Source organism: Octodon degus, unplaced genomic scaffold (assembly GCF_000260255.1).
Source record: "Octodon degus isolate 3935 unplaced genomic scaffold, OctDeg1.0 scaffold00184, whole genome shotgun sequence".
Classification (NCBI taxonomy): domain Eukaryota; kingdom Metazoa; phylum Chordata; class Mammalia; order Rodentia; family Octodontidae; genus Octodon; species Octodon degus.
Window position 1 is genome coordinate 2249461 of NW_004524760.1, and position 26827 is coordinate 2276287.

Genomic DNA, 26827 nt, shown 5'->3' on the forward strand with positions numbered 1-26827 from the left:
TATACAGATGAATGTCCATTTTGTATCTGTGTATTCAAAGTGGTTAGGATAGACATATAGTTACATTCTCTTAATGAATAGAATGATTTGTTCTAATGATGTTTGTAAATAGGATCTCAAGTCCGCATCTTGTATAGCAATTAACCACTAAGAAGAATGTATGCAGTGTGTTAATTATTGAAACTGTCCTAGCGATTTGATTTGAAACTGTCTCATTGCTATTTATGAATAAAACTATGAAAAAAAAAGAAATACGAAGCAAAAATCAAAAGAACAGGTCAACTAGTAAGTTATGCCAATGCAAAACTTTCTAGAAATTTAATCTTATTGGACAATTTCTTTGTACTTCAAAAATGAGTCTCTATTTTTCAGTGTCTCTGATCCATGTGGAATTTAACACATATTTACCAACTTAAGTTTATATAGAATCAAATATGAAATGCATATAAAAGGGCTTTAGAAGTCATGAGTGGTTCATACATCTCAATTATTACTCTTAAAAATAAGATGATGAAAAACAAACTAGGGTTTTCCTTAATTAGTTTAATGTGATATTTTGAAGGGGAGAGCAGGCTTTGTTTTTAATCAGATAGCAATCCTCCAATACATATGTGGATTATGAAATTTTTTTCTAAAAAATGTTATTTTGATCCTAAAAATTATCCTTCAATTTTACCTTTAAGAGTCGAAACTCTTGTTTTCCCCTGCCATCACGCTTTTAAACAAATGAAATACACATACATTTGTACTGGTCTGTTTTTTTCCAGACAACAGAAAATACAAAGCAAATAGGAACATTGTTCTATACATAATGAAACCTGTTCCCTTTAATTATTAAAACCAGTCCCAAACACTGGCAGTTGAAATTTTAAAAACCAGCAAAGAAATGTTTGCAAGGGAGGTGCCAGTGCCTTTAATCAAAGCACAGCTTCCTGTAATTATTGTATCCCACATAAAATAACAGCTGCCTTCACCATAGCTACCCTATCCTGTACTTAGCTGCTCTGTTATTTAGAAAAATGACCGAGTCCTTTCTCAGAAGGAGTGGCTAACATCAGTGGTCATGCTAGGAAGAAGTCTGAACAGAGCTTCTGAGGGGAAACCCTGCTGCCTGATCAGAGGGAAGAAGGGCAGGCAGGCCAAGGTGGGAATGAGAGACAGCAGGGGGAGGGCTCTGGCCGGAGGAGCTTCAGCCCTGCATGGGACCGCATGGGGACTAAGGCCTGGGGCAGTGCACTGGGTAAATGAGGGCAGATGGCTATTGAGCAAGGAGAGAGAAGGTCCCAGGAGTGGGAGGCGGGCTGACAGCACAGGCTAGCGTCAGTTCTTAGACATATGCTGAGACCACCCTGTGCTCAGAGGCTGGTGTCAGTAGAAGGTGACCACTCCAGGCACTGCCCTGCTCCTGAGCCCTGTCACCTACCATGGTCTGTGCTCTCTGCTGACAGGAGTCCAGGGGCCTGTAGTAGAATGCCAGGAGCCACAGCAGCGCTGTTGCAGGGGTTTCTGCTTCTGACCTCAGTAACTGCTCAGCTGCCATATCAGCCCAGTCTCCAAAGTGAATGAACAAAAACCAGTTCTCAAAGGGGTCTTCACGGGACCTGGAACAGAGCCAAGACACATGTCAGCTGGCAACCTCACTGCTTTTTCCTTTTGGTTCTTTAGTTTTTTTGAGATAGGATCTTGCTAAGTTGCAAGCTTACAATCTTCCTGCTTCAGCCTCCCAACTAAATGGGGTCACAGGCATTTGCCATGACAAGCATGTGTGTCTAGCTTTCCTTTTGGTTCATAAAGCAACTGACATGTTTGCAAATGGCTAGCTTAAACTGTACTGACAATGCAGTAAGGTCTACAAGGAGCACAAGTTAGAAAACTTATCTGAGTGTCACTGGGAATCAATCACTGTTTGCTTATGTGTGAGGACTTGGGGACAGTTAAATCTTTATATCTGGGTACCTTCAGTGAGTACAGGCTTCCAGAAAAGGAGATCAGCAGTGGTGACCAGCAGGAGCACTGCAGATGGTGCCCCTGCCTTCCACATCACATGTCCACTGAGCTGAGGTGGAGATTGCAGCCTTCAGCCACAGGGGGAACACCCAGGCAGTGCCACAGTGAAGGGAGGCTCTGGGAATTCTACTGCAGAACAGAGAAAGCTGCTGGCTCTACCCCTTGGGACAGAGAGGTGGTAAATGGGCACCTGCAAAAATATACTGCTCCCTTTCCAACAAGATGCCAGGTTCTGGTCAGTGTTTCAGTAGTGATGAATTTTTAATGAGCTCATATGGCATTCTCCCATCCTCACATATACTCAGTGCTGAAGGGGTAAAGATCTTTCCAAGCCAGGCCACTGTCTCACTGGGTCTGGGAGCTGTGATTCTGTGTAAAGAGTATGTGAGGTAAGGACAGTCTCTCTAGGCTAAAAATGGGGATGGTCCAAGGACAGGCAGGAGGCTCACTCTGCTGGCCTGGGGGAGTGGAGGGAGTAGGAGTATGTTGGCTGCCCTGTGGCATCCACACAGGACTCAGCCTGTCCCTCTGCATGTCCCTCCCCACTCCAAGCACCATTTCTGTGCATCTCTCTGGCCCAGCTGTCTGGGTCCTTCCTGAGAACATGTGATTAAATGCTCTGAAATCGAGTCTGCAGAACAACGGAGGAAAAGGAAGGGTGGGTGCCTCAGCCTTGTTTTCTGGTCCCCAAAAGAGAAGCGGTTCATCCACAGGTCAAGCTGAAACTCAAGGGCCGTGCTGACAAAATGTGGCTCAGATGTCTTGGAGTGAAGGGGCTTTCCATTCTCTTCCTGGAGGTGACCTCACAGTAAGAACACTGAACACAGGCTCGTTCCATCCCACTCTTTCTGCCGAGCCCTGCCTGTGCCAGCCCATCTTTGTGACCAACCAAGAAAAGTGACTATGTTCCCCCTCAGACCCTCCTTCAGGGGCCTCCAGGGTTGAGGTGAGGGTAGGTGCCCATGAGGTCAGGGTTCTAGCCCTGCTCTCCCATATGGACACCAAGAAGGGCCAATGGCAGGCAGTAAATGTGACCAGCACACTCATCTCATCTGGCTGCCAGTTCATTCCATGTGTTCCCTGTTGGCCAAAACCCCAGTGGGGAGGACAGGATGGCACCAAGACCTTCGCTCAGTGCATACCAACACAAAGTACCCACAATGCTCTGTGCTGGCTCAGAAATGAGAGCAGAGTTGAGAGAGAAGGGTCAGAAGAGGGACAAGTATGAAAGCCCCACTAGGCTAGCACAGATGATGAATACATGTCATCTACACTCTTAATGTGGGTGAGTCAGAGGACATCAAAGGGAGAACACAGCAAACCTACATGTGAATTCTTCAGGGAAGACAGCACATACAAGGAGACCCTCATCATGTATAAAGAATACCATGGTATTACTTATTATACTAGAATTGAGATTCTAATATTGATGAAATATTTACTTAGGAGGAAAACAATGCATAATTTTATGTCAAAAAAAAGTGTGTGTGGGGAAACTAACACACTAGATACTCCCTCCTAGTGGGCAGGAGGTCAGTGTTTCCTTCTGTTGAGACATAGAGACCTATGGGCCAGGGATGCCTTTCCACCTGCATGGCCAGAGCCCCCTATATGTGGACACTGATTTTTTTTTGTTGTTTTTTGTTGTTGTTGTTTTGTTTTGGTACTGGGGATGGAACTCAGGACTTTGTGCTTGCCAGGCATGGGCTTATGTCACTGAACTCTCTCCCTGGCCCTGGCACTGCTTTTTCTAGGGTCTGCCCTTTTCATCGTTATGGTCTAAAGCAAGACCTCACTGAGCGCTGGCTTCATGCAGGCATGTGCATAGCATGTGATGTCATCTGCTTCCTCTGCCTTCTCTAGGCAGTGACAATGCTTTCTGGTCTGGGAGGGTCAAGGAAGAGCAGGGTGGCAGGAAGCCACCTGGAAGCTAACTTAACTTAGGTGGTAAGTGTTTGCTCACCTACAAGCCTGGTCTTCCACTGCTTCTTGGAGTAGCTGGGAAATGTGCTGCAGAAGCTGGAGGCAGCATCCCTGTGGGCTTTCTGTGGGGGCAGGGAGGGAGTTAGTCGGACTGAGCAAAAGCCAACCCCACCCAGAACTACCTGCTGCTATGCTGGGAAGCATTTGGGGGAAATGGCCCTTTCTCCTGGTTTGTAGAACCCAAACCATGCCTGCCACCTGGGTTCGCTCTCTTACCCTGGGGAAGAAAATCCATCAGTGTTAACCAGAGGCAGCATCAAAGCATCTTTAACTTGGGTTCATGGCAGTAGATACCACTACATAAGCTGCTTCCCAAGACTTCAAAATGCCATGTTGGTGGTGCACATGGCCTTGTCTATTCTATCTACCCAGCCCTTACATCATCATAATAATATGTGAGTTCAAAATACATGGACAAGTATCAAAACCACCAAAAAACAATTAGGAATGGACTGGCCAACTGTTCACAGTGTCTGTCGTTGTGATGAATTCAGAATATGATTTCAGGTTTACAGTTAAGGACACAGGAGAAAAAAAAATACATAGGGGCATTATGCAAATGTCTTTTCCTGAGTAAGGTTTTCTGGCCTGACAATTATCCTATGTTTTTAAGCACATCTGAGCGTGTATGTATCGGTAGTTCTAATCAACAAATGAAAAAGGTTTTCATGTAATCACATAATTAGATGCTCAGGAAAGATATGGTAGGGACAGGGACCCACTTGTCCAGTGTCGCAGACCCCAGGGCGCCCCATAGATCTCTTCTGAACTCCCATGACCCTTAACTTATAGACTTTGGAAGGCATTTTTCACTTTCTTCTTTTTATTAGTTACTGAGATACTTCTTTTATTTCCTCCTTTCTTATGGATCCTGTGGAGTAAGGACTCAAGAGTGGTCATGTTTTATGCCCGTAAGGCTTCACTATGGGCACAAAACAAAGTTCTGGTGACTAGATTTTACTATGAAAACTCACTTTCATTTTTGAACATTATATTTGTTTTGTCCAAAAGCAATATAAGCAAATGTGGGTTCTAGGAACAGTACAGGAAACTCTGCGCTTCTACTGAGTGCCAATTCTGCTGATATCCACAACAGTCACACATAGAGAAAGGGAGATAGGCTAAGTGTGTGCCACATACCACTCAGTCTTTTGTTTGTAGGTTTCTAAACTTAAGGAATCTGGACTCCTCCCTCATTTGTGGAGCCAGGTCTGCCTGTTTATACAGTAAAGTTTTCCTACATTAATCATCACTACTGAGGCTACCATCATCCCATCTCTGGCATCTAAGAAGACAGAATCAGATGAGTCATTTTAAGTAAGAACTGAGTTTCTTTAAAATGTATTTGGTACAGGGTCTACAGGGCCTCACTATACAGATCAGATTCTAGTTATCCTCCTCTTTTCAGCCTCCCAAGCACTGGGATTATAAGGAGTGCCACCACACCCACTTTTTTTCTTTAGACAGGGTTTTGCTATGTAGTTCAGGCTAACCTGGACCCACTGTGTAGCCCAGGCTGGCCTCAAAGTCATGGTGGTCCTCCTGACTCAGCCTCCTAGAGCTGGGATAACAGGCCTGTGCCACCCACCATGCCTGGCTCTGAAATATTCTTAAAAAGAAAGAGAAGAAATCAACTTGTGAAATGTACTAAGACTTTGAATCTTTCTGGAACTGGACCCCTTCCCTGCACCCATGGCCCAGTGGTGCTGGAGATAGAACCCAGGGCTCTGCACATGCTGGGCAAGTGCTCTACCACTGAGCTGATCCCCAGAGCCCCTGAAGTAGAGAAGGCAGGCCAAAATTGGCAACAAGGGATATGTAATGGCCCTTTACCTTCCCAGTCCTCTCCCCTTTCACAGTCAGGATCAGAGCTTTTTTGCTATGTTAGTGTGGCCTTTCCTATTGCTTGCAGGCTGTAGAGGGAGATGGCTTCACTCTCCACATCTGAAATGCTTCTTAGGCACGGGCTCAGACATGCTCATGCATGAAGGCAGTAGCTGACAGAAGAGAGCTGGTGGATGAGACCAGAACAGGCTGTTGTCTAGTATCTTAGTAAATTATTTCAAAGTCCTTCTCTTGGCTTGATTATGTGACATTTCTCCTAAATGTTCTTGGCATCACCTTTCATTTCATTTTTTCTTCTGTAACAATGCTGCATGGAGCTTAAGGGCAGAAAAGCAAAGTGAGGGCCTATTTCACCCCGACTCAGCTAGGTTTCTGAAGGGTCCAGCCTGCTGTGGGCCTGGCTAGCCGTGCAGAGCCTGCCATCTGAGACAGGCTTTCTGAGCAAGCCGGAGGCCTTTCTCCCTTTCCCTGCTAAGTGACCATACCTGGGAAGTGGCGCAGATCCCATCAAAACCTACAGGAGATCCCCAGGCCTGCCTTGCTGGCCCTGCTCCGGGGCGAGCTGAGATGGCAAATGAGACTGAGCATGGTGGTGCATGCCTATAATCCCAGCTCTTGGGAGGCTGTAAACAGGCAGATCACTATGAGTCTTATCTAGTAGTGAGACCCTGAACACCCTGTAGACCCTTCCCTAAAATACAAAAAAAATTTAAAAAAAGAAAAAAGAAAAACAAAAAAACCTGACAGAAGGTAAGAGTCCAAGAGAAAGGCAGGTCTGGGATATAGCAAGGCCAGCTCCCCCAGGGGCCAGGTCCCAGTTCTGAGGAGGGCTGGTCAGCACTCTTCTCCCCCAAGCCCTTCAGACCAGCAGAGCCACTAAACTCACCTTGTGGGTGCTGCAGCAGCGCAGTGACAAGGGCCGGGGAGAGGAGAGGAAAGTAGGTCTTGAGCGCAAACTTCAGCTACAACAGAATCAAAAATTCAAAATGATAGGAGTGTCAGCAGAAGGGGTTTTATAAAATGCAAAATCCTGTCTCCTTTACCCAAAAAGATCTACTGTACTCAGGATATTTTCTTAAGTATTAAAAAATGTCAATAGCCCTATAAATTTTATCCAGAAAGATAAACCTTTTTAAAGTCAACTTAAAACAAAGTTACGCTGTTGATATCTTTATGAATTCTATACCTCACATAAATTCAAATATATACATATAAGCTACCTTTCAGTCAGAGCTGCCAAAGCAGTTGTGAGCATAAAACATAGAACAGTGGTGCTCGCTCACTCAGAGGGCCCAACAGCCACAGCAGCCTGAGCCCCCAGAGACATGGAGGCCTTAAAGTATGTTTAAAAAAACAAAACAAAACAGGTAACCTCCAGAAGTGTGAAGTACACATGCTTTAAGTATACAGGCGAGGTGAATGTATGGCCCACTGGACCAGTACCCACAATAATACATACAACTCTTCCACCTCCTGCAAAGGGCCCATAACTCCTACAGTGGTCCTACCCCACCCCTGTAACCAGTGTTATGATTTCAATATGAAAGATTAGTTTTCCATATTTTTAGTTTAATGTATACAGAATCCTAGTGAATTCCTTTTCTATTTTTCTTAGATATTTGGCTCAACTTTAAAAAAAAACAATTCATCCATGCAGCTACGATTGGTGGCACCTATAATCCCAGCACTCTGGGAAGCTGAAGCAGGAATATCACAAGTTTGAGGTGAGGCTGGGCAACTTAATAAGAACCTAGTCAAAGTAAAAATTAAAAATAATGGCTGGAGATGTTGCTTAATGTACAGGTGCTGGGTTGGATTTGATCCCAATGCAGAAAACAAGAATTCCATGTTCATTCTTTTTTTTTTTTTTTTTCTCTTTGAAATAGTCACCGAATGAACAGACCATAAGCCATAATCTGCATGTCCATTGTCCTACTGATGAGCATTTCCATTGTTTCCACTTTGGGACCATTATGGATAAACGTGCAGTTCACATTTGGGTCTGTGTCTTTGTGGTGTTTTCACTTCTAACTGAGCGCTCTAAGAGGCACGACTGAGTCAGCGCGCTTCCATAGCTATGAAGTCTTCCCATGGTTGCACCAATGCAGATGCCCAGCAACAGTGTGTGAGCTTCTAGTTGCTCCACATACTCGCCAGCCTTGGGCGAGTACGTGGAGCAACTAGAGAATGTGAAACCATTCACATGTCAGCCATTCCTGAGATTGTGAAACATCACTTCATTATGCCTGCCTCATAGCTGCCTTACTATGCATTTTCCTGGTAGCAAATGATGCTGAATAATTCCCATGTGCTTACTGCTAATTCATGTCTTTTGTCCATTTTTAAAAGCTAGGCTGCCAGGAAACCATAATGACAATTCATCATATGTTCTAGATGCAGTCCTCTACCGGATACACACGCTGTGTATATTTCCATGTGTGGCTTGCTCGCTCATTTTCTTAAGTGATATCTATCAAAGAATAGATGTTTTAAATTCTACTGAAATCTAAACTTACTCATTTTTCTTGAATGGTTAATGCTTCTTTTTCTGTATCCCTTCTAAAAAAAAGAATGTTTGATTATTCCAACATCAGTAAAAGATGTTTTACTATGCAGTCTCCTAGAGTCACTGTAGGTTTAACATTTAGGTGGAAACTCTCAGATGAGTTTCTGTGTGATTTCTGAGGCAGAGGCGGAGGCTCATTTTTTCTCATATGGATATCCAGTTACTCCTGCACTGAGCGGGAGGAGAACCTCCCTTCCCCCCTTTGAATTGCCCTCATGCCTCTGTCAAAAATCAGCTAACGCCTACACGAGTCTGTATCTGGGCTCTTTTGACCTGTGTCCACTGTTTTGCCAATTTGTCACTATCTTTATTATTGTAGCTGTAAGTCTTATAATAAGGTACTCTGATTTTGTTTTACTTTTGTTTTTCAAAATTGTTTAGGCTATGGTAGATCCTTTGCCTTTCCAAGTAAGTTTTATTTTATGGGAAAAAAATTCATAACAAAATAATACAGCTGGCCAAATAGCTCAGCAGGTTAAAGAGCCTGCAAGCAGGCACAGGGGTCAGGGGTTCAATCTCTGGGCCTACTGTCCTGGCCCCACCCCCGGGGTGCAGTGAGATGGCAATTGAGAGTGGGCTTGGTGGTGTGCACCTGTAATCCCAGCTCTTGAGTAGTTGTAAACAGGCGGATCACTACAACTCTGATCTAGTAGTCAGACACTGAAAACCCTACAGGCCTTTCCCTAAAATACAAAAACAAACAAAAATGCCCAAAATAATAGAATAATAATAGTTAATACACTGGATATCATTATCTTCAAGATAGTTATTCAGAGTACAAAATAGGGGCATAAAAAATTCTCCAAATCTTTCTTTTCAATGAACTAAGAGAAATTAGTAGTATAACTATCTTGTATTTTTTCCTTTTCCCTTCCCCCACCCTAGTTCCCCTTTCGTTTTGAATCCTGTCTTCCCATTTTACAATATCTGTTATACGTTTTTGTCCTTATTTACGCTTTTAGTTTCTCATACTGGGGAGACAATATGATGTTTATACATGTGAGTCTGATTTCTTTCATTTATGAGTATGGTCTCTAGGTGCATCCATTTACCTATAAATGTCTCAAATCATTTTATGGCTGAGTAATACTCCATTGTATAAAAACACATCTTTTTCTTAAAATCTATTCCTTGGTTGATGGGCATCTGGATTGTTTCCAAGATTTAGCTATTGCAAACTGTGCTGTTATAAATATGGGTGCACGCACATTGCTGTGTTATGATATTTTTAATTCTTCTGGGAAGATACCCAGAAGGGGAATAGCTGGGCTGAATGGGACCTCTAATCCTTGTTTTCTGAGGACTCTCTGTACTTATTTCTACAGTGGCTATACTAGTCTGCACTCCCACCAACAGTGATTCCATGTATGTTTTAGAACCTGCTTGTCAATTTCTTCTTCTCTGGGAGGTAGGCAGGGGCTTATGCCACTGAGTATCTCCCTGGCCCTCTTTCAGGGAGGTGGGGTACTGGGGGTTGAACCCAAGACCTTTGAGCTGAGCTACATCTCTAGTCCTTTTTTATTCTAAGACAGTGTCTTGCTAAGTTGCACAGGCTGGGCTTGGACTTGTGAACTTCTTGTCCCAGCCTTTCAGAGTGTGGCATTACAGGTATGTACCACCACAACCAGCTTTCAATTTCTACTTCTGAATGCCTGCTGGGACTAAGTGGAATTGCACTGAAGCAACTGGTCCATCTGGAGGAGAACAGGCATCTTAACAGTTCATAAGCCAGTTTTGCTTTCCTGAAACTTGGCTTTAGACGCACTCAGCAATGCTTTGCAAATTTTAATGAGAAAACATATACATGTATCTTTTGTGATATTCCTATTTCATGTGTGACTATGGATCTGTTTCTTTGTTTACTCTAGTTAGCTTTTGTTTCATGTACTTTGAAACTCTTAGTAGGCATATATCCATTTATAACTGCTCTTGATGAATGGACCGTTCTGTTATTAGGAGATGTCCCTCTTTCTCTCTGGTAAACTCCGCCTAGAAGTTGGATTCCTCTGCTGTTCATAGATGGGAACATTGTTCAGTTTTCCTATCATTACTATTTCTATGATTACTTTATGATTTACTATTTATATCTCTTTCCTTCCTTCTATTTATCTGTACTGTTATCATTAGAACAGGCCTTTGGAAAATATATAGTTTTTTTTTTTTTTTTAATTTCCATCTGGTATCTCTGCCTTTTTTACTAGAATATCTGATTAATTTCCATTTACTTTTTGTAATTAATATATTTTTTGCTATGTCTGAATTTCAGTTTATCTTTTTATGTGGCTTTCTTTGTCCCATTTGTTTCTTCTCTCTCTGGCAGTCCGCAGCTGTCTCTCCCCTTAGGTCAATGGGATCGAGCCACCACCCCCACCACACACATGGAGCAGGAAGAAGCAGGAGCTTGCTGCAGCGCTGTCCCTTTCAAGGGATGAAGCCTCTCCTGTGTCTGCATGCATTGTCAGGGCCCTTCTAGTGCATTCCAGTAGATTTCAGAAAATATTCTGCCCTGAGTTTATAATTTTTATCTGTGGGAGATCAAGTCTAGTCCATGGTTTGACTCTACCACTACTGGGACTTGAACCTGACCTAATGGGCTACTTGTCCCAAGGGCTTTTCCAAGCCCACAGGAAATGGCTTTTCTGCCACCCGCACCTCTTGCCCACTGTCCTAAGAGCACAGTGATGCATGGGTGAGAGGAAAGGGCAAAAGGAGACCGAGAAGCAGTGAGGCAGCATTTCTGACCACAGGAAAGATTGTGGATTAATATTGCCTCTCCTGAACTGCTGCTGGGATTATAAATAGGCACCCCCTCTTTCAGGACCCACCTGACAGGCCCTCCTGCTCTAGGATTTCTCAGACTGTCCAGAGTGATAATGTTGGTAATAGTAAACAAAATCCTGGGACAGCCCAAAGGCCTCCACCTAGATCAGCGGTGGAGCATCTGCATGATGGACCACTAGACCAGACACAGCCCAGCAATCTTCATAACACACCCAGTGGAAAGAGCAAGTCTCTAAAGAGTATGCACTGTGGGGGCCGGGGAGATGGCTCAGTGGAATAAGTGCTTCCCTGGCAAGCACAAGGGCCTGAGTTCAATTCCCAGTTTTGAAAAAAAAAAAAAAAAGAAAAAGAAAGAAAGAAAGAAAAAGAGTATGCATTGTGTGCTACCCTGTTTTAAAAAGCACAGAAACAACCAAAACATGGTTTTAATGACTGAAGCTCAGAAAGAAAAGAAGAGTCATGCCTGGACCAAGTGTGACAAGACCTCGGGTTTCAGGGCTATGAGCGGTCTACAGGTGGGCTCCGGGGAGGCAGGGCTTGTGAAGGAACCCAATCATCAATGGGAAACACAGGCAGGCAGTAGTGGGCCCAGGAAGAAGGGAATGAAGTTATATATGAAAGCCTCTGCAAAGGGAAGATGTCATTGCTCTCAGTCTTAGTTACTTTTCATGTTGTTGAGACAAAAATACCCAGTATCTAAGGAAGGAAAGCTTTATTTGGCTTCTAATTTGTAGAGGTCTCAAGCCATAATTAGCTGGCAGGGTGGCATGGCAGAGGGGCATCACAGAGGAGAAAGAACAATTTATGGCGAAGGCAAGAGGCAACAAAAACAGCAAGCAACAAGGGACCAACAGTGACAGCAGCAATCCTCTTCCTGACTCCTATCTTCTTCCCTTAGGGCAGGAAGCACCCTTCACCCTAACATCACGCTAAGTCAGTGCCGGTATCATACCCATAATCCCAGCATCAAACATTCTAGATTCAGCCACATCTGAAAAGTTCCACCTATGACCACATGAGGCATTGGGGGACATCTAGATACCCCATAACACTCTCTTATTACCTGCCGTGGCTCACCCTGGGGTCCAGTGTGTGGTCCCCATGGCCCTCACAAGGCCTGGTCAGGATCCTGTTCTACAGAAAACACAAGGGCAAATCCATCCAAGTCCACTGCACCAAAGGTCAACACAGGACTCAGCAAAGATGAGGAGACTGAGAGACTCAAAAGAAAGTTGAAGAGCACAGCTGTTTTCCTCACAGCCTCTGCCCCAACATGTGTGCATCCCAGGAGTCTCAAGCTTGCTGGAGCACAGTGCCTAATTGGGAATATAAAGAATGTATGAGGGAGGACAAAAAATATGTGTAGTTATGCCTCCAAGAACAGTGAGGGCCAGCCAGTACCTTTCAGCCAAACTCTCCTCCCAAATTCCAGGCTCAGTACCACTGATAACACCGCTTACCTGAGTTCCCTAGGGAAACGGGGGATGGGAATATAAATCATAAATATTTATCATTGCCTTAGAAAGCAGAAACATCTGCTAAAACCTGAGCAGTTTCTTCAGCTTAGTGTGTGTGTGGGCTTTCAATAGGGCCACAAACCCTAGCTCTGCCCTCATATATCAAGTTGCAGAGGGCATAGTAAGCAAGCATGCCATTCTGCCCAGGAAAGAATGGGAAGACATGGGTCCAGGGCTACTGAGCAGACAAAATGCTACCCAAGCACTGCCTGTGACCCTGAGACACAAAGGCCAAGTACAATGCCCAAAGGTGAAAGCTCTCTGGTAGAGAAGTTCCTATTCCACACAGTCACTCAGTGAATGGCTTTTGGCATCTGTTGCCCAGTATCTACTGAGAGGGCCCCAGTGTCCTCTGCTGTTGTGCTTTAGATCTAAAATGTCTTTCAATCTGTGTGGAAGACGACTGGATCACAGGGGTCCTTTGCTCATTGGGCTCATCCATGGATGAGTTCTTAATTGAAGGAGCTGTTAAGAGGGAGGCCCTGGTTGGAGGTGGGCTGCTGGGAGTGGGGCCTAGAAAAATACTCTGTCCCTGGCTTCTCCTGTTTCGATTTGCATCCTGGCCCTCACAGGATGAAGCACCTTGTCTTCTGCCATGCCCCACTGCCACTTTGGTCCTTCCTTGAAGTCAGCATGCTCTGGACTGAACCCATGAACCAAAATAAAACTCATCTCTTAAGTTGTGGGTGTTGCATAGTTTGTCCCAGCAATAAGAATGTGACTAAGATATCTGCTTCACTGGTGGCATGTGTCACACTGTCTGGTCCTTCTGTTCTTTGCTCCTCATCTACAGTTACTCAGATATTTCGCTGACCTTGTTTACCTATCTTCCTTCTCTTCCTTCAATCCATTCATATTGGGCCTCTGATGGGAATGAAGATGCTAACCACCAAGAAGGGTCAGGACTGCTATGTGCAGTAGCATCTCACTTAGCACATCCCAGGATACCTCTTGCTGGCCAGAAGGGCCAAGTGTATAACATACGGCAGGGGAAACAGCTCCAGGTAGTGGTACAAAAGAACTCAGACACAGAAGTAGACAGAAGCTTCTAAGCACTGGGTCCATGGCAGATAGGAAAGACCCTCACTCATTTTCAATTAAAATGGTTTTACTTTTGCTAGGACATTCATTTGGACGCTTTCTGGGTAAAGCAGTCAAAATTTCTAAATACAGGACTAGGGCAATAGTTCAGTGACAGAGTATGTACCTAGCATGCATAATGCCCTGGGTGCAGCCCCCAGGACCATAAAAACCAACCAACCAACTAAACAAGATTTCTGAAAATAAAGTGTTACTTTCAGGTGATTAGCCAAATACTCTTACCAGCCTCTTTTTCTTTGGTTAATGAGTAATACATGCGATATAACAAACCTGTTTGTTTTCTTTTTTGAGAGCTTCTACAAAGCAGCGTGTAAACATCTGAGTAGCGGCTAGTATTTCTGGGGCTCCATCAGTTTCCAGGAGTGCATACCTGAACAACACCAAGCCAGAGCACAACACAGTGAATGACTAAGACAGTAAACCCACCAACTTGAACTGGAATAAAAGGTAGAACAGAACTGCTTTTTGTGCCTTAACCTTCACCAAAGAAGGTTAAGGCAGAAAGAATGAATCTGTTCCTCCCTTTTCTAAGTATTCTCTTTAAATTGCAAGGTACAGAGCTCAGAGCTCTCTGTCTCTCTGTTCTTGAATCATTAAGCACTGCAGAGCCCTTGACACTGGCCTGAACACTTTTCACAGCTTCTGTGTGCTAGAGGCCAGGACACGTGACATTGGCATACATGTTGCTTTTGTAAGCAGTGACAGAGCTGCCCGAAAGAATAAAATGGCTCAGTCAAAGCTGCTACCAAAGAGCTAGAAATACAGGTGTACCTGGCTTGGTTTCCATGTATTTTCATATAATTAACTTTTCTTTATGTTTGTTTAAGCAGAAAAATCTAACTCAAACTTGGCTAGCTTTAACTTAGAACCATTCCTGCCTTCTTATTCCTATGGTCATTTACCAGTGGCTCAGGGTTGGTTTCAAGGAAGTCCCAAGTGGTGAGTCATTCCTTGCAATACAAATTTCTTTACCCAGACCTGCTGTGGATAGGTAGGCCAGGGTGGAGGCAGGTTCCCACCCAGATGTCTTGTGTTCCTGAGAGGCTTCAAACACTCCTACGTGACAAGCTCCCCTGAAGGATCTCTGTTAGGACTCCATGGCTGACACCTCCAGGCACTGCTGACCACATCCTAAACTAGTATACAGGGACCACTTTGCCTCTTTCCTACTGTGAATCCAACACACTGCCTAGGAAAAATGCACATTGTCAAAGTAAAAATTAACACATTGTAAGACAACATGCATGGCTCACTCTCCTTTTCAGAAAAACTCTATTAAGAATGGCTTTCTGTTTCTGTTTCTTAGCTTCTGTAGCTTGAGATTGTTTTACAAAGATTGGTCAGCCCTCATGTGGTGAAGGGAGTATATTGCTACACTTTATTTTAAACTGAGAAAAATCCTGCCTATTTCATGATAAAAATGTAATTCAACTCTGCTTTTATGCATTATTAGAATTTTTAAAGGTTAAATTAAAAAGTCATTTTAACCCTTAGACATGTTTTTAAATATATACTGATTTGAGTGTCTACTGCGAATTAACAAAAAGTTCAATGAAATAAAAAGGAATAAAAAAATTTAACTTCTCCATAGTGCAGTCAGAGGCTTCTCCAGGTTTTTAAATTCATGTTTGGAAGTTGAGTGTTTTTATATGAACTACTAGCAAAATCTGCGTAATATTTACCTGAACATTTCATCAACAACTCTGAATATGGCAGGGTGGCAGGCTGCTTGAGGCTGTAAAACAAAAAGACCCATAAGAAAGTAAGACAAAGGGTTCGATGTCTGGCACCTTATGGTGTGCCAGCTCTGCCCTTGGATGTGCTGAGCTGGTGATGGAGTCCGGGGGTGGTGGCACACGCCTGTAATCCAAGAATTTGGAATTATCAGGCAGATAAATTCATAGGGCCACAGAGAGAATGGGCATATCTCTGGGCAAGAAAAAGAACAACTAGTATAAAGGTGTGCAGGTAAACATGCAAACAGTGGTTTTCTTTGTACTCTTGGATGGTACATTTTTCATAATAAATCCTCAAGGGGCCTGGAAGTGTCTCAAAGTCATGCCAATTTTTTGTTCCCGGTTTTCCTGTGACTGAATCCATAATCATTTAGAACTACTGCTGAAGAAACCAGTAACCCCTCCCATGCTGGACTAAATAACACAATACTTATTACCCTGTTAATTTAGCAGTTTCAACTATTGAGTATGAAAGAAAAAAAAAAGGTAACATTATCTTGAATGTTACCTTCTGTGACTCTGGCAGGGGTCTCAATAAGTTTCATTTTTTTGGCCAGAGCTCAAAGCAAGAGCTGATGCAGATGCGCATGTGTCATAAAACAAATATTTTACAGTATCATCCAAATGTTAATGGGTTAGTCTCTAAAGAGAATTTCTTCAATTATATTGCATTTGATACAGCTTTGTGGAACATATTTTATAGTCTCCATCCACAAGAAAAAAAGAGACAGGACATGTCCTCCTCACAGTGCCACCCTTGGAGCTTCCTGCTTCTTTGCTCTTCCACCTGGCATCACAACTTGGGACATTGAGTGTGCGCCATCTTGCGTCTACAGGCCGCCACTACAGGCCCTAGAAGGCTCCAGGCAAGAGCATCACTATTCAAATAATGGGATGATGGCTTTTTTATTTGAAGGAGAGAGATCTGTAATTTGCAAGTTTAAATATTTGACTCTCTAATACAGTGATCCATGATCTCTAATCCTCCCCTGATGTGCATTTTTTATCTAAAAGAAACCAACTAGAAATTCTCATAGATAAACGTATTACCTACTTAAAAAGTAACTCAGCAGAGCAAAGGCAGGTCATTTCTTGGCTTTGATCTCAGCCAGTCAGTTAATCTTTTTGCTTCTAATGCTCACTGTAAATAATAACAGTTATTAAGAGGTTACTGGATATATGCCCAGAAAATATCATAAAAGTTTCAATGTTTTCATAATGGGAAAAAAATTAAACAAGGAAAAAGAATACTACAAATCTTAAAGAAATATGATTCAGCTAAGTTTTCCAGAAGTCAATTTTACAGATTTCTCTAGAAGAGGGTTTAATGTCCAACAGCAGTGCTACATGCCCACAGGCATACGGACACTCAGAGCCTGAAAGCACATGGATAGGAAATAAGATCAGAATTGGAAATGGTATAATAAAACAATTCTAAATGGCCTAAGTGTCTAGAGCCCCTTTGCAGGTTTGGTGCTACTGAGAATCATTCTAAACGGTAAAGATGAGGATGATCGAAGAGGCAGACTGAGGCTGCCTTAAGAACCACGGGGGGGGGGGTGCAGGGAAGAAGTACAGAAGTTCTTACATTTTCAAGATAGAATGAGAGCTTGGAACACTCTTCTCTTACACACTGTTTTCCAGCAAAACAGCTCAATCAAATGTTTCAGATGTCTCCAGGCTGTGCAGAATCTGCCTGTTCTCCTCATACAGATGGACTCTCCAATTAGGTTTTGTTCTTTCCAAATATTTCAGACCACTGGTTACTCTCAGCCTGGTTCCACAACATGTCTTTGCTTTTATATCAGGAAAGAGGCCGGGATATCCAGGCTGTTCTCTGCCATCTGCATGCTTTGGTGGCAGGTTTTTGTTTGTTTGTTTGTTTTATTTGCCGAACCGGAGATTGAACTCAGACCCTTGCTCTTGCCAGGGAAGCACCTATTCTACTGAGCCATCTCCCTGGCCCCTTTAGTGGCAGTTTTTAAAAATGAGACTTTACTTCTTGAGCATGTAATTTCAGAGTCACTGAGCCCCTCACAAGGCTCAGAGTGCTCCCAGGTGAGGCACGTGTTCCTGTAACATCAAATCACAAAGCCCACCTAAGCTGTTTTTCTTATCAAGAGAATCTTCCAAACAAAATTACAGCTTCCATATGTGCTTTTCTGGAAGCCATAGCTCCCCCTAAGTCTCTGTAGCATCTCTCTGAGTGATTAAGATAAACATTTAACCTCTCTGTATCCTGTTTTGTCTAGTGGGACACTCTAACACACCACAGTCACTCAGCAACCCAAGGCTGGACCCTAGTTCTGAAGCCCACAGTCTGCATGATTATCTTTCCTATGAACATAAAAAATGAAAAGAAAAACTTTTGTGAATTTCATCTGCTTGTATTTTTCTCCATCCTATTAAATAGCTTCTTTCTCAAGCTCTCCCTTCTCCATTTGTCCTAATGATTCTCATGTAGATCATTTCAAGTATAGGGAGACCATGTCACCAGGAGTCCTTCCCACCCCCACTCCCTTCACTAAACATGGAAAGGCAAACAGATGACTATCGTGGAGAGTTGCTCTTAGCCTTTTTTCCTTGATACCAGGCCGTGCTGGAGAGTGCATATTGTGTGGCTGATAAGACACTTCCTCTCCCATCTACCTACCAGCTGCCAATTAGCTACCACAGGTAGCAGCTGTGTGTTTACCCTCTCTACCTAGAAGGACAGCTCATCCCATCCCTCGACGAAACCAGGGAAGACAAAATCAACACAGGAAATGTAAAGTGTTAGCTCTTCCTGTGTGAGGGCCAAGAGCTGAGGGCGAGGCCAGCTTGCCATTCTGTAGCATGAACTGTAAAATAGTACTGACTCTTCAGCTTGGGCCCTGATATTTGTTCAATTTGCCATTTTCATCCCAACTCATCAGTGATTATTACAAGCCACTTGTCATCTGCAAGAGGCCTTAGAGCCGTGCGGTTGTAATCCCAGCTACTCAGGATCCTGAAGCAGGATTGAAAATTCAAGGCTAGTTTGGGCAACTAAGTTACACCCTACTTGAAATATTTTAAAAATAAAAAAGAGGGGCTGAGGAGATAGCTTGGCATTCCAGGTGCCTGCCTGGCAAGCATGAGGACCCAGGTTTGATTGCCAGTAACACATGCCATAAAAATTTTGATGCCTGCACAGTGCCAGCCACCAAAACCGTGTGTGGTGATGCATACCTATAATCACAGCGCTGGGGAGGCTGAGACAGGAGGATCATTAGGAGTCTGAGCTGCTTAATGAGACCCTATACCAAATACATAAATAAATAAAAGATTTTTTAAAAAATAAAGGAGGCTTGGGAATATAGCTCAGGAGTAGAGTACTTGTTTTACATGTGCAAGAGCCTGGGTTCAATATCTATACCCATGGGGAAGTCTGAGAATATAGAAAAAAAATTCAGAAACAAATAGTTCTTATTTTCTATAGTCTTCTGATTGTGTGTACGTGTAGGGAAGAGACTATTGAGAAGTTAGGAAAAGGCAAAGAGAGAAAAGGGCGGAATTCCTAAAGACTTCTTCACCTGAAACTTCATAGGTTTATTTCCCTTTACAATTAAGGGAAAAGATGCAGATGAGTAAGAAAATAATGAAGTTCAATAAGCGTGGAGTCAATTCTCTTTTTATGACCGATTTTAATATTCTATGTAGGAAATGGTCCATTGGAAAAAAATCAATTGAGGCTTTCCCTCCAATTTACCCACTAACAAGGCTACCCTGTTCATGTTCAACTAAGTCTTCCACCTCAATGCTCTGCCAAAGGGAAGTTTTCCTTCTTAGTGGACAAAAATAAATTAAAAGATGACTCTATTTACCAGAAAAATTCTGTTTAAAGAAGTCTCCTGGGTCAGGAAGATAGCTCAATGGTACAAGCACCTGCCTGGCCAAGTGTAAGGTCCTGAGTTCAATTCCCCGTACCAAGAAAAAAAAAAAAAAAAAAAAGAGTCCCTGTAAGACCCACCTCAACAATCTAGGCATGGTGGTGCACACCTATAATCATAGTACTTGGGCAACTGAGATAAGAGGATTGCTGTGAGTACAAGGCCAGCCTGGATTGCATAGCAAGACCCTGCTGACAGACTGACTGACAGACAGACAGATGCCTATCAATGGTAAACTCCCTATTGAGTTAAATGATTTGTTTTTTAAAACCTACTTGTTAGAAATCCTGTAAATGTAACATGTAAAATAAGGCACTTTTATAAGTGTGTATTTTTAATTGTGCCATTTTGTTATTTTCTATTTTCAAAATGCTAAATGCAAAACTATAAATATCCCTTTTACATTTTAGGATCCATTTTGTTTTAAAACATTCAAGTTTCTTGCAATGAATTTGAACTTAGAAGAATTATTGTTTCTTTTAATCTTTACCAGATGTTGTTTATATTACAAGCAATTTTTTTCAGCGCTCTGTAATGCAATTATTGTTTAATTAGTGATAAATCTGTCATTCTTGGGTTTAAAATCTTAACAAGTACCAAATGTACTTTTGTGTTTTAAATTTACACATACTCTGGATGTTAGGACACAGAAGTGGAGGGTTCACAAGGTTGGTGCCCAACTCTGATGCTGGACAAGCCACACCCACCTGCCCCCAATCTGTTCCCTGTCCTGACCCAAGGCCTCTAACCTCTTAGCTTGTGGAGTGAGAGCAAAAGAAAGTTTCTTAGCCCCCACTGCTGCTCCAAGTAGCCTCTGGGTGGCAATGACTCTCCACATCCACTATCACTGGGGTGTTGCTTGTCTCTTTGCTACTCTCCTTCACCCTCATCCCCACCCAATCTCTGATTGGCTGCAAAGTCCTACATCCTCAACAGTTAAAAAATACAAACAAACAAACAAACAAACAAAAAAAAAAAACTGTCTTGCAATCCTTCCTACAGAGGCAACACTAGGGCATCTGGTGCCCTCCCGAGGTGGACACTGGAAAGTGAAGTTGCTGTTGGAGCTGCAGATCCTAGCAGCTTTCAGTCACACTTTCCTGCTTAACCACTGCTATATCATCCAGTTAGACTCATGTTAAATTACAATGCATCACATTAAAAAGCAGAAAAAGGAAATGTTAAGAATACTGTTAATGAAAAATGGGAAAAGAAAATCCTAGAACATGAGTGAAAAGCTATTCATATACAGAAACTGCTCACATCATCCAGGATGTGGAGTTAGCTCTTTACAGAATGGGCACTATGCACATGAATTTTGTGCAGAGGTCCCCCCCCCCCTTTGAAGTAACTATGTTTGTTATCTGGAGGACAGGGAAAAGAACACTTTCTAGCTGGTGCTGAGGAGTATGTGGAGGTATCTGGAGGCTTTTAAGCTCTTATTGGAGGGGAAAAAAAATACTGTTTTCTTTCCCTCTAATAAGAGGGAAAAAAAGTATTAAGATTTTTATGTAGGAAAATCCACAAATATCCTCTGATTTAAAATATGGATGAAGGGGCTGGGGAGATGGCTCAGTTGAATAAGGGCTTCCCTGGCAAGCGCAAGGGTCTGAGTTCAATCCCCAGCCCTGAAGCAAAAAAAGTAAAATATGGATAAAGCAAAAACAAACGCTGGCCCTCTTCCCTTTGCTCCCCTCCCTTCTCAGGGCAGATGGCCTTGGGGAGCTGTCCATCAGCTGTGGTGGTGCAGCAGGCGGGTGGGGTCAGCCCACCAAGGCGTGAGGGAGGGCGTGGGAACCAGGGAGCCTCAGCCTGGCACACAGCACAGCACCGCAGCCAAGTCCAGGGCCATCCTGCCACCCAGCCAGCCCTTCTCATTCAAATGTGGAGTCCAAACAATAGCTTTCTGGGTTCTGCAAGCAGAATTGTAGCAGGAAAACATAGCATCCTTCTGATGCGGGGCCTCCCTTGGGAAATCAACTGGTGCCAAGAAAGTTGCATAATTAGCAAATGGCTTTCCCTGCTTTCAGTGACATCAGTCTGTAAGGTCAGGCCTGAGGCTGCGGATTATGGTCCTCCAGTGCCTGCGCTGTCAGGGGAAACACAGAACCATCTGTTTTTGAGACATTTCCATCTGTACAGCAAATGACAAGCTGGGGTTAATACCTCAGTTTAATTGGGGGACACCAACTGTGGCAGGCAGCCATGTACTTGAGGGCAGTCCAGCTCATGGAAGCCAAAGGTTGAATTTCAACTTAAAAGTGACAGGTTTTGAAAACATATTTGAGGTTTTCGAATCTTAGAATAAACATATATGCATTTTGAATTCAGGTGTCACTAGACTGGTCTTCTTCCTTTTTAAAAAAAATTAATTTTACTGGAAAGAAATAGCAATGAGACAGTTTCAAACCAGGTTAGTAGGACAGTTACAATAATTAATATATTGTAGACTGGTCTCTTATTAGCCATAGTCTTAATGGAAAATACCAGGCCCCTGAAGTCCCTGAAAGGCCAAGGAACATTTGGAGAGGTCATTTCCCTTTGTATAATACTTTTATCTTTTGTTTTTTCTACATTTTGATAACTATAGAGTTTCCAGGACTCATTCTGGATAGTCCCAAGAGATGAAAATATAATTAAAAGGGTTCCACATAAAACACAAGTTATGTAGACCATCACACTTTAATTGCTCTCAGAACCCGACTCTAACATAATAGGCATCAGATTCCCTCTGCAGCAAAGCACAGCGGTCTTGTGTTAGGCCTTACAGATCTCTCTGATACTTCTGTATAGTGCTGTCACTGCACCAAGATGCTGCACTGTGATAAATGAATCAGATGATGCAATTAGGAAGCAGATTTTTCAGGTTACCCTGCAATCACTCAGCCTGCCTGGCTCTCCGCACTGCAGGCCCTGGGTGCTGGAGGTGTAGAGCCCACACCAACTGGGGCTTCCAGTCATTCTCTGCACTGTAATTACCTCCTTGAAACAAGAGGCACAAAGAGGTCACATCCTGTCAATGCCACAATAAATTAAATTAAATAACACTCTCTAGAATCCCCCTTAACCATAATAAATGCTCCAAATCTCAACACACATGCTCCTGATAAATGCTTTGGAAAAATGAACTGACTTCAAAACTGCTTGATGGATGAGAGGTTATGGAAGCTGAAGACTGGCATTTTTAGTTTCGACATGATGTCCAAAGAGAGAGCGTGTTTTCTCTCTCTCCTTTTTTTTTTTTTTTTTTTTTTTTTTTTTTTGTAACAGGCATTGAACTTGGGACCTTGTGCATGCCAGGCAGGTGCTGATGCTGCTGAGCTCTCTCTCTAGCCCTGCTTTCTCTTTTTCATAAGCTGTGCTCGGTTTGAAGCGCTGCTCAGGTCCAAGATCCTCAGGTAAAGAGGAGGTGGAGAAGTCCAGAGAAAAACCACAAGGGTTAAGGAAAGGTAGCAGAAAAGTCAACTGGACTGAAGTTTCCCATTGAGAAAAGATTTAAAGAAAATCTACTAAGTATACCCTGGAAGAAAATCACCTAGTTACTGTATTTTACCACTGAATGATAGAAAAAAAGTAAATCATACCATGAACATTTAAGTTTTTAAATAAAGAAATTTACCAGAGGAAATTTATTGCCCTAAATAATCTTAGAAAGGGCTGAAAGCTTACAAAGCTTTTATTTTGAATTATGTTGTAATAATTTTTAAATAAGGTACATTCTTACTTCTTGCCTCAATATGCAACTCAACAATGGTGATGTCAATCAGTAAATATCTATAAAATAATATCCCCTTTAGGCTCTCTCAGTCCTAACATATACCTATCTTGATTTCACTTTTCCTATAAAACAGGGTCCAGGGTCACCTGGGTCCAGTTGGGGCCACCAGCAGGTACCCAGCACCTGCTGCTCCTGACAGTGGCTCTCCACCCCTGCCAGGGAGGCCCGGACAAAGACAGAGGGGCTATGATGTGCAAAGTCAGCAGGCCCACATGGCAAGAAACCAGTGGAGTGGCGCATGGCTCCCCTATGGTTCCATGTGCACCTTTCACTTAAAAGAAACAGGAGGCTCTAGCAGAATCAGCAAACAGGTGGAGATGGCTGTGTGAGCCTGGGGTGGGGTGGCCCAGCCAGCCAGTGCTTTCCCCAGCCTTGACCAGTGGCAGGTGGACACCCCTTTCTAGGGTCCTTGTCCCTGAGATCAGGCTGGGCAGCATTGCTCCTGACCTCACTTCTTCCATCTCTGTCATGGGAAGACTTTTCTGTGCCAGGTGCCCAAGGGTGACTAAAGCAAACAGGAAGACATGGTGGAATCCACTGAGGAACCCGGAAGAAAAATGCCGGGTGCCAAACCACTGCAGCACCTGCACCATGGTGTGTCTAGCTATGCTGTTTCTTCTGACTCTAACTAAACTAGTATTTTAATGGTGAATAATGCGACCACACGTTGCCTGCACCAGGTTCACTTTGGGCTTTCTCCTGTAACACAGGTTACGCTAGAGCCCACAGGCTGGCTGAGAGCTACGCTGGCAGCTGTGCACAGATACCTGAGCAAGATGGCTGCTGTCCAGGACCCTTTTCTCCATACCTCCACCGAGAAGCTGCGCTAAACATCGGCAGGCACATAAATCCTTATGCCTATGGGCTACCATTGGGGACACATTCCCTATAAGTTTCCACTCTGTAAGGCAGGGGCAGCTGGAGCCCCTGCCTGAGTTACCAAGTACAGCTACTTCACTGCTAAGGCAATGCAGGGCAATGTGGGCCAGTCCCAGTGTGGCCTTGAAGTCAGGGGTTTCCCAGGCCACTTGGACATGTCTTCATGCATACAGCGTTTGGTTCATTACTGGCACTCTAAGATTAATTTTGTTTCACTTTTTAGGGGGAAATAGAGAGACAAGGCCTTGCTATGTTGTGCACCTTGAATTCCTGGGCTCTGGTGATCCTCCTGCTTCAGCTTTGGCCAGTGGCAGGTGGACAAGTGGTAGTTGGGATTACAGGCATGGTCACCACTACACTTGGCTTTTTGTAAAACCTATTTTCAGGCTTATTTTATTTATTCTGGTTCTGAGATGAAATCTCACTAGGTCTTTGGGGGAACAGATCCACTTTGATCACCCAGTGTGACATGTAATTTAAAAATATTTTTCCCTGGGTGCATTGGTATTTTGCCCTTTTCTACAAAAAAAAAAAAAATGAGTGCTAACTCCACATAGCTGCCTTCCATAGTAAGGTGACACAATCAGCCATGCCCTGATACTACTGGAGAGCCCAAGGGGAGATGGAGGGGGTCAAGGGGAGTCACTATGAGGGGAAGTTGCAAGGCTGACAGCCTTACTCAAAATAGAAATCTTAGATGCTTTTGTTGCTTGAAACATTTTTCTGGGGTTTTGTTTCTCTTGAATATTTTGGTTTTTTCTCTAATTAAAAGCTGAGTTTAGAGCCAGGAATACAGCTCAGCGGTACAAGTCCCTGCCTGGCAAGCTCAAGAAAATGAGTTCAATTCCCGGTATCACAAAAAAAAAAAAAAAAGAAAAAAGAAAAGAAAAAAAGAAAGCTGGGTTTATTTTATGCATGTTTTCTGTTACCTAATTGGTGCTCTCTCTCATCTGTAAAATCTTCAGTCTTAAAAACATTCCTTATTTTTTAAAACTTTGGCCCCTGGCTTCTCTCAATGTTAGGGGCTACACTCCAGGCTTGACAAAGACACAGGGCCAGGAGAGAGCAGCACTCAGTCCCCTCTTCCACACTGAAGCTGTCAGTGGTGAGAAGCTTGTTCCAAGTAACTGATGCGCCACCTTAAAGTGGTCGTGGATAACCCACCAGAAAGCATCACTCTGGGGAGCTGACCCCCTCAAAGGCTGCTGTCCAGATGTATGACACAAGGCGCAAAAAGCAGTCAAATCTCAATCCTCGCCCCACATGTGCCAAATATGTAGAAAACCACTAGGTTAGATATTTTCAAAATAAAATGCAAACATGATTATTTTTAAGGTCCCAAATGCTCCTGTGTCTGTCCCTGCACACCCCTTATTTTTTCCTTAACTGAAAGAAATGATTCCCAGTATGTCTTTTCAGGCCTTTTCTCTCCACCAAAGCCCAGCACGTACCAGCAATGAGTCTTTTATAAAGCATTCGGTCCTTCTCAGACAGTTTCTCTCACTGGAGATAAGCTTTGCAAAAAGATGCAGCATTGCTTTTTCAAGGCTGGGAAGATGTCGGAGCCAGAGGCTGACTACAGTTGGTGTGGGGAGAGAAATCTTCTTCCTTTTGGCCAGAAACAAGCAAAATATTAGGTAGAAATGGACTGGGAAAGAAGATGATGAACAACATTCAAAATACAATTAGTAACCCAACTTGTGAGAGTATTCCCCATAGTCCTAACAGCTGTTAATATTTATTATATCTGTGATTATTTATCACAAATTACTTGCAAAGAAATGTAACTATGCTTTCATTTCAGGTCACTGAAGAATGCTCAGGAAAAATGTGCTTTTGGAAAGGTTAAGCAAATATATGTTAAAGAATGATAAAAAGTAAGTTTAAAAAGGGCCTTGGGATGTCCAAGTATATGTAATCCCCAATTAAGAAAGGATTGCTGTTGATAGTTTAAAGTGTGGAATCTCAGGACCATGACTATCTGTGTGACCTTGGGAAAGTTAACCTTTAAACCTCAGTTTACTCATCTGTATAATAGGCCTGACTCCTTAGTGTTGGAAGGATATAATACAGTTACACATGCAGTCATTAATATAGAGCTCAACATCATGAATATTCAAACCTCTGTTAATAAATCTATTGCTTGAAAGGTAACAAATACTTTTCTTAACAATTTCACACGTGGTGGTTATGGTCTAGTTAATGTACAGTGGACCTTAAGTACAATACTCAATAGACACAACCATTCTGTGCAGCTTTGTTTGAGGGGACTCCTGTGTCAAGATGTGGGGCTCTACCTCCCCTCCTGGGAAGGGACATGAAGGGGTTTTGCATTCCATGATCACAGAGCTGGCCTCCAGAGACTCCTGCCCTTTCTGCCTTATCTCTCACAGCAGGTGCTTTGAACAGCCCCCACCAGATGCTTACTGCTGTTACTAAGGAAGCTTGAGGCAAGAAGTCTCCCCACCACCTAGAGACCCTTCAAAGCCTGTTGCTCACCATGAATCCTGGGCTGCTTCTCTGCAGCACTGGCATGAAGCCAAAAAATGGGGTTGGGGTAGGAGCAGGGGTGATACCCAAGGGCTTTTCCCTTTTCCTCCCACAGGCCTTGTTCTGGATTTACTGGAGTCACAGAAGAAATGAAAGGTGTATGTGTTGGGGGACGGGTGGAGGAACTGTAGAATGCAGAGGGAAGGAGGGAAGGACGGGGCCCCTTCCCTGAC

At 43.3% G+C, this 26827-nt stretch overlaps 1 protein-coding gene across 1 annotated transcript in view; it reads right to left on the reverse strand.

Moving 5' to 3' along the window:
• The window catches only part of Fancc (Fanconi anemia complementation group C), a 292800-nt gene that overhangs the window by 12865 nt on the left and 253108 nt on the right, over positions 1-26827 (reverse strand). The window contains exons 8-13 of the mRNA XM_004643797.2: positions 25556-25712; positions 15483-15535; positions 14071-14170; positions 6722-6797; positions 3971-4052; positions 1424-1601 (exon numbers count right to left, since the gene is read on the reverse strand). Coding sequence (XP_004643854.1) covers positions 1424-1601; positions 3971-4052; positions 6722-6797; positions 14071-14170; positions 15483-15535; positions 25556-25712 — 646 coding nt within the window. The remainder of the gene's footprint in view (positions 1-1423; positions 1602-3970; positions 4053-6721; positions 6798-14070; positions 14171-15482; positions 15536-25555; positions 25713-26827) is intronic.